Below are 8858 nucleotides of genomic sequence, written 5' to 3'. Positions count from 1 at the left end.
AAGATGTCTTTGCTGTTTCGTGTCACCTTTATTGTTTTTTGAAATATTTTCAAACTGAACATTCCAAGAGTTGAATTGTCTGTGTATGTAAAGAACTGCTTAAAATACTTAAAAAGAAAATAAATAGTCAAAATAAAGGAAATGATTGATGCATCCTCCGTTGTCTTCCAGCCTCTCAAGTTCAGGCAGACATTGGGAGAGACAAAAACCCAAAAGAAGTTGATAGGGCCCTTTTTCCCTTTGTGGACATGAGAGTGGATATTATTTATCAGATACAAACCAAGCTTCTGCCGGATTGTCAATGAATTCATGTTAGCCTCGAACCGTTGGGCCCAAGATAAGAAAAACTATATTTTCTATAGACACACCTAGAAAACATTTTTTTTATTCTCTAGCATTTATCACAATCATAATTGTATAATGTAAATGCCTACACATAATATACAATAAATAATAGATTATAATAAAATAATACACTACAATTTCAATGAATTTGGTAAACTTTTAGCAAAAGATATAATTTAGGCCAATTATATAACTGGAGCTTGGCTATAAGAAAACCCACTTCAGTGTGTGTCACTTAGAAAGGTGTTCTTTAAAGCCAATGCAGTAGCACTTACAATGGTTTGACCTTTAAAAGTTAATGTACCTGCACTTTTCGAGTTGTTATCTGCATTGTTGAACGCATTAATTGTAAGTCGCTTTGGATAAGAGCTTCAGCTAAATGAAATGTAATGTAGAGTAACATGAGTTCTCTTCAAATTTCAAAATAAGACATTATCAAAGCACCCATAAACTGAGTTAAACATATGTGTATATATATATCAGTTAAGATGAAGTCAAACTTGTGTTGAAAGGAACAGATGAACAGGACCCTGTCAGGCCGTGGCTGAAGAGCAGATCATAGGTCAGAGATGTGCTGTCCATGTCCACAAAGAGAAGGGTTGGAAAGCAACATTTACATTCACACAATTCAACATCAAATGTGCCACATTCATACACAATGTGTCCTCAGTGAGCTGTTGTATTGGTGCTGTGAGGCCTTGCTTCACACGCTGCTTAACACAAGTGGTGGAGGTGTTGAGAGAACTCTTAAGCTGTCCACCACCAACATTTCCTTTATTTGGTGTCTTCCTCCAAGTAGGATAATGGTGACGTCAGTGATAGAGGTGTTATTGTTGTCATTTTAACATTTGAGTCTTTCTATGTAGTGACCATGTGACACACACACTGAGGGAACATGTGTCACAGCACACCATCACTCCTCCCTCTGCTTCCTGCTCCTCCTCCTGCTGCCTTCTCTGTGTCTCCTCCTCCACCTCTTCCTCTGAGATGCTGAACCCTCCTCCACAGCGACAGCCGTATGCGTACACACACTCATCTAAAAAAACACACATTACACATAACTTACATTTGAGATAAAGTACTGATTTATCTGACTTAATCAGACAGTGAGTAAGAACTTGTTTGGATATTATGACCATGACTTGTAACCCAAATGAATCATTATAAACTCAAAAGATATTAGGACTCAATCATTTGTTATTTACAATATTAGAAGTTCAAATGTAGTAAAAGGAACTATAATTTTCTTTTGCTCAACAAGTGGTATAATGCAAGTTTGTTTGTTGTTATCTACACTGGAGGAACATTTCTTCTGACAGACGACAGCACTTCACACTGACACTGAGCATGCTCCTTATTGTGTGTGTAAAGTTACTGGGAAAACATGGTTTCATTCTTTTATGCTGCTTTTCCCAGGTGACAATATAAACGTGTCTCCCATCATCATCTCCTTTAATATTTCTGGTTGTGTTGGAACATAGCAGACACTGTTGCAAATCAATGCTTACAGGATGGTATTATTGGATTTTCATGTGTTTATTCTTCAAGGTCATGAAATATCTTAACTTCTTCTCTATGAAAAGAGTGGTGCTTCTCCATGAAAAGATTGGTGCAGGAATGTGATCGTGATGTAGTTTGTTTATAGCCGAACATTAGCTTTCAACTTCTCACAATTGCACGTTTGCTTAAAAATCATAAAGTGGTTCTAACATGTGGAGATTATCATTCTGAACAAAACGTGTGTGTTTTAGTTTACATGGGGTGTACTCACCCTCGTCCCAGGTCATGTCCTCCAGACAGACGGTAGAATCCACCGGCCAATTCTGTTTCAGTTCCTGAGCTGGAGAAACATTAAAGGGGACCTATCATGCAAAATGCACCTTTGTACGTCTTTTATACATGAATATGTGTCCCCGGTGTCTCAGGGAATTCACCAAGTGTCAGAAAACACAACCCTCTCTATTTTCCTCCATACCCAAATCTCTAAAAAAGGGGCTGCAACGGATCTGATAAAAACTGATACAGATTTGAAAATAGTCTTGACGTCAGTGACGAGGAGCTCCGCCTATATGGCCAACTCTACACCTATCAGGGGAATGAGAGGTTGCCGTGGCATGGTAACAGCATGGTAACAGCATGGTAACAGCATGGTAACAGCATGGTAACATGACGCTTGTAACTCCGCCCCCTCCTTTGCAGGGGGGCGTGGTCAGCTGCAGCGCATGCAAAGACAGGGTGGAGGAGAGGAAAATAGAGCGAAATGAGGCATGGCTAAAATGCATGACCTGTTTGGTATTTTGAAAAAGAAAACGTATAAATATACCTTATATAGGTATGGCCCTACAATATATTATTCAAATATAGCATGATAGGTCTCCTTTAAGCAGCGATATGAAACATCAGCGGTGAGCAGTATTATGTCTTCACATCCCTCACATAATGTTGTTATATTCAGAGTTGTAATGAAGCAGGACTAGACTATGTATTGAATTAGTATGTATGTTCAAATCATCTTTTTTTTCTTAAGATAGTTTTTTGGACAGATTTGAACGATGAGAAGAGAGGAGGACACACATAATGGGCTGGTGAGCTATCCGGCTGTCCCATCGTTTCTTTGGGATGTTTTCTGTCTAAGGACAGAGGGTGTCATCTGCTGCACAAACTGCGAAGCCCCCTGATAAAAATGTGTTCTTTTTTATACTATGCTATATCATTTGATTGATTGATTAATAAGAAAAGAACAAAAGCAAGAAGACACTCATAAATCTACAATCTTACAACTCTATAGTTACAATGCTTTTGGGAAACACCTCTCCTCCCCTCACATTGGTTTAATGGGTTTCAAGACCCTAAGGTGCTTTTGTTTGAGGGTGCTACAATGCCAACATCCTCAAATAAATGTTTAATCGGAAAGAAACTCTACAATCAATATATGAAAAGTGACGGAAGAAGGGAAAATGGATGGACTGACTGGAAAAATGGTTAGGCTAGTGAGCAGATTTCACTCACTCTTATTTTCTAGCTTTCACTCTTGAGGAAATACTCATTATCAAGTTGTACAGTTTGAAAGTGATAATGACTCTGAACCATTAATAATGAGTGCTAAACCTCGCTCGGGTCTTAATTAGTGTTAGATATAAAAAAAGATGATCTATATAGGCTTTGTTACATTCTAATCAAATGAAAATTAATGTATGTAAGACTTGTTAGACAGTAACTTGCAAAAAAACACATTATGTATTATATGTTAGAGTTTTTATGGAGGTTTTGATGACTTTTGATTCATTGTCTAGTCCTATGTAAATGTAAGTAAAGTGAAGTATGTTCTCTACCTCTCCTCTGCAGGTCGTACTCTCTCCTGGTGTTCTGGTCGCTCAGGACCCTCCAGGCTGAATCAGCTTCTAGAAACTTCTTCAAACCGGAATCTGCTTCTGAAGAGCCTCCGAGGCGGTCCGGATGGTACTGTGCATGGGGGTGCGCACACAAACATATACAGACAAATTATTTTGCTACACAGGTAAATATTTAGTATGAATGATCTACTCTTCCGTATACAGTATCCTTTGTTTATACTTTATAAGTAGTAGCTTGGTCTATAAGCAGGGGTGCACATAACTGGTACGCAGGTACGCATGCGCAGCAAAAATCTAAAATGCGTAACGTCACTGCGCGCCTTTGCGTACCTGATAGGTCATCAAAACAAAACACATGTTTCATCTACACGTGTTTCTTGTCAACACTCAGTGGAGTAAACTACTAAACATGTCAACAAAAAAAAGACATTAAGCAGCCACTTTGGCGTTTTGCTCCCTGCAAAAAAGCTTCAGACTTTGCTGCGCAGGACATAACCGACGGACCTGTGAAGATTTACAGGAGGCAGAGGCTTAGATAACTGGACGACAGAGTTGGTGCCCTGTACACAGACAGGTTTAACGTCGGTGTGTACAACGGAAGTGTACCAAAACTCTGCCAACTGGCTGCAGTGGGAGACTCCCCTGTGCACATTCTGCGCCCCACGCACACACTGGAGAACTGCGCAAAATCAGCTGATCACAACGTTCACGCTCTGTGGTAAAGCTGCTGCAGTTTGATTTACAACAAAGTGGAGTAAAACACACAGCTGCAAACTTACTCAGGGTGTTATGGAAGAGTTTGAAATCAGATAGAGGTGGGAGAAGTACTCAGATCTTGTACTTGAGTAAAAGTAGAAGTACCAGAGTGTAGGAATACTCTGTTACAGTAAAAGTCCTGCATTCAAAATGTTCCTCAAGTAAAAGTAGAAAAGTATTATCATCAAAATATAGTGAAAGTAGCGACAGTAAAAGTAGTCATTGTGCAGATTGGTCCATTTCAGAATAACAGATATGATATGTTTTATAATGATTGATCATGAAAGTGTTCTCAAAGCTGGTAAAGGTGCAGCTAGTTTGAATGACTTTGTATACTGCAGGGTAGCTTGTGGAGTTACTCCAGGTGGAACTAAAGTCTGATTTAACACTTGATTATATTTCACATCATTCATCCACATCTGTAAAGTAACTAAATGTATTACATACATGTAGCGGAGTAAAAGTACACGGTTTACCTCTGAACTGTAGTGTGGTAGAAGTACAAAGTAGCATAACATTGAATACTCAAGTAAAGTACAAATATCTCAAAATTGTACCTAAGTACAGTACTTGAATAAGTGTACTTAGTAACTTCCCACATCTGAAATCAGATATGACTTCAAGTCATGTGATCATTTCTTAGTATTTGATCCTTCAACTTGGCCTCAGGAAATGCAAGGACTTCACAGTTATGGCAACAAGTTTTGGAGAAAGCAAATCGGAGGCTTAAACAGGGACAGGGAGGTGCATCTTCATCATCTTCATCATCTAGCATGCAAGAAGTGTAAATAGAGGACAGTGAAGGAGACACTGAGGAGGACCACGCTTCGTATGGGGTGAGTACCAAACGCTGTCTCCTGGTACTCATCTGAGTAACTCACTAAAAAAGTGATGTGCACCCCTGGATATATTAATGTTAACTATTAGATTATTCTGTATATTTGATATTGTGTATTCAATAGATAATATATAGATATATAACTTTATAATATTGATATGTTTTTATTTCCTAATTATGTTTTTTATTTATAAATTAATCTGCAATGCCTTTTTTATATTCTCCTGTAACAAAACAAAAATTCAAATTGAAATCAATACATCTAATATAATCTACACTTTAACAGGAGCTATTGCTTGAGTTAACATAAACACAGGATAATAATGTATTTGTATAGAACCATGGAGACACGTTCTCCTACAGTGTGCAGTAGTGTGATGCTTCTTGCTGACAGAGACAGACAGGGTGTTTACCTGTAGGGCCAGCTGCTGGTACCTTTGTCTGAGCCGCTGCACTGAGTCTGAGGGACTGGCCCCCAGCACAGCGTAGAGGTCCTTCTCTGCACTCATCCCTGTCAACACAACACCGGAAACACTAATACAGATATACTGTTAGAGCTAATAATCTTCCAACTGGCTTCATAGAGAAGCATCAGATGGCTGCATCAAAAGCACATCTAAAACTGCCAGATCAGTATCAGACATGCAGCTAAAGGCAGTGCTGAGTATACTCCTTTAAAGCATGTGTATTTGACGTGGTCAGAGCTGAAGATAAATGAACCAAGGAGAAGGAGGAGCAATTCATGGGATCTACATAAAGAGGCACCAACTAGTTATATCTTCTTTAACATATTAAATAATAATATGAATAAAGTGCCATGTATAACGTTTCATATTTTATTCAGTGTCTATAGTATACTGTCTTCTTCTAATACCTCTTTAGTGTATTCAATATTTGTACTACAGTTTATACCTATCGGAATTGTAGACATTAGTATACTGTACTATATGTATAATATACATTACACTGTACCTTACAGCTTCTCTTAAGAGTTCTGGTAAGATGCTAACTGCATGGCATTGTCTCAGTACTTGCACTCTGAGTAATGACACTAACTTTTTTTAATCTAATAGATAGATGTATTTAATAATTTGGCTCACATGCCCAATAACACATGTAGGCCTACAACTATTGAATCAAATAAAGCATAACGTCAAATGTCAAAGCGAGGTTAATATATATATATCATTTCCAAAGTTATTCGGAAAGCAGCTCAGTAACACCTGCTTGTTTAAAGAGCTTCAATGACAGTCAGGTTGGATGCACTGTTATATTACTACAGACTGTACAAGTTATTACAGTGATATACGTTATAGACTTCTCTGAACGTAACACAGAAACTAGCTAGCTGGACTGCAAAGCTACTTCGGTGTCTTTATATACTCCGCGATTATTGTCTCATTAACGTTACAGTATGTTATGGAGCTTAACATGACAAAACACTTTTATTCGGTGCTGCTGTTTGTTTGCACCGAGCAGAACAAACGTTAGTGAAGCCGGAAATGTAGTCCTTTTGTTCATAACGAAGGTACATAATAAAAGCACATTTCGTTCTTTATTTTATCTGTTTTTATGTTTTATTGTAAAGCATTAAACATACCGTAACACAAGGCTGTAACCTGAGTGAAGACATGTGTCCAACGATGTAAGGATTCCTCCAGTGTTTTCAGTCCGGCTGCTGACTTCCGGTGTTGCTAACCAATACTTCCCGTCTTTTAAACAAATAAAAGCACCACACTACAATTCTGTGGGAGACGGAAACAAATCTAAACATCTGAAAACACATTGAGGGACACCCCCCCACACACATTTAATGGTGATAAAAAACATAATTAATGCAGACAAAACGTATTAATAAAACAAAAAATATCAATAAAACTAAAGACAAAGAAAAAATATAATAAAATACTCTAAATTGGGCTGAACACTACAGCCCCTGAAATGATGCTGTCAAAATGACATTCCAAAAATGTTAATTTCATATTTTATCAGCACTATTAACAAAATTGTTTTCAGATCAAGTAATAGTTGGAAAACAGTGATGTACAAACCTGGCTTGTCAGGGATAAAGTATGCTTAGACAGTGATAATCATTGTATTTGAAGAAAATAATAGTCTGGAATGTAAATGGATAATGTATTTTAATATAATCTAACTATGTGAGATGAAGTGTTAAATTCCACTGCCAAACCTCTGAAACAGAAGCCAGAAAAGAGCAGCCAAGACCACACGCTGGGAAATGTGCACTGACTACACAGACCAGGAGCGATCTGTTAATTGAAATGGGAACAGAACAGATGAGGTGAAACTATGACACCTCATGATCTGACTTCCTGTCTGTCACTCACTTACAGCTCTTTAACGAGGCCACAGAGGAAGGGGGAAGGGAGCGGAGACACAGTGACTGACATTGTTCTGCAGTTAATTATTTCTTCATTTCAGGCGAATTAAGGATCAATTAGTCAAGTGACAAAATATTCACTGTCAAAGGAGGGCTGTGGTTTTCACTCTATTAAATACACTGGGCTGTACAGTCTGATGCAGTTCAATACTACTTCCCTAAAAGTAACGCTGTCTTTGTGAAGATTTGTGATGCTGGTTTTGTACTTAATATTTATAATAAAGATGTTTTTAGTGTTTCCTCCCAAATCAACAAAAAGGCTTAACTTTTCATATACATCTGCATTTTAAAAAAATCTGAAATGAAGGCCTATACACAGTGTAAGGTGATGCCCTGACACAGTGTGTATCTTAAATGAGGTCACTTTCAGATTCAGGGTCAGTTTTGGATGGTGTTGGTATGTTGGTAGTAATGTCATTGGAAAGGCAGATCATCTTTCGGAGTATGGGTTGACATCTGAGCATCAAAAATAACTTCCTGTCTTGCAGTTTGAGCAGGAAACCATTCATAAAATACACAATATTTCACATTTCAAACAGCAATATGCATCACTTTGGTTAAACTCAGACGTAAAAATAGGAAAACTAACAGTATTTTGGAGAAGATGGCTAGATAACAGTATATATACAATAAGCAATCTCTATAAAGATGGTATATTTAAATCCTTCACTGAATTAGCCCAAGAGTACAATTTGCAACAGAAGGGGGATTTCTGGAAATACTTTCAGATTAGACACTGCTCGGTGGAAAAGTATCAGCTGAATGAAACAGATAACCCATTAGTTGACTATCTTCAAAACCCACTTAACCATAAGGCATCAATATTCTATAGTAAATCAATGTATTTAACCAGCAGCACATGTGATCATTTTAGGATATTCTGGCAGAAAGACCTTGACTGTCAGATTGACGAAGATACATGGAAACAGATTCTGACTGATAACGGTACATATATTATATATATGTATACTGTATATATATTAAAAGAAACTAGAGGTTAATTCACTCAGTATAAAACTCTACACCGGTACTACTGGACAACATCTAGGCTTTTCAAAATAGGACTAATAAATACCAACATATGCTGGAAATGCAAGAAAGAGATGGGCACATTTGTACATCTCATATGGGAATGTTCTATGGTCAACCCATTTTGTCAAAGAGT

At 37.7% G+C, this 8858-nt stretch overlaps 1 protein-coding gene across 2 annotated transcripts; it reads right to left on the bottom strand.

Annotated features, from left to right (window-relative positions):
- Window positions 1-369: 369 nt before the first annotated feature.
- dnajc24 (DnaJ (Hsp40) homolog, subfamily C, member 24) lies at window positions 370-6996 on the bottom strand. 2 transcript variants are annotated; one of them, XM_079680334.1, is made up of 5 exons: window positions 6893-6996; window positions 5706-5803; window positions 3678-3807; window positions 2117-2185; window positions 370-1381 (listed from the first exon to the last, which is right to left on the bottom strand). In XM_079680334.1, exons 2-5 carry the CDS (start codon window positions 5799-5801, stop codon window positions 1182-1184), a joined length of 495 nt encoding a protein of 164 aa, XP_079536460.1. In that variant the 5' UTR covers window positions 5802-5803; window positions 6893-6996; the 3' UTR covers window positions 370-1181. The 2 variants fall into 2 exon arrangements, with proteins under 2 accessions (XP_079536460.1, XP_079536461.1); XM_079680335.1 differs by having other exon boundaries at window positions 5706-5826; window positions 6893-6980.
- Window positions 6997-8858: the final 1862 nt, after the last annotated feature.

The sequence above is a fragment of the Notothenia rossii genome (assembly GCF_949606895.1).
Source record: "Notothenia rossii genome assembly, chromosome: 5".
NCBI classification, from domain to species: domain Eukaryota; kingdom Metazoa; phylum Chordata; class Actinopteri; order Perciformes; family Nototheniidae; genus Notothenia; species Notothenia rossii.
Note: the sequence above shows the minus strand (reverse complement) of the source record. Positions and strands in the feature narration are given on the sequence as shown.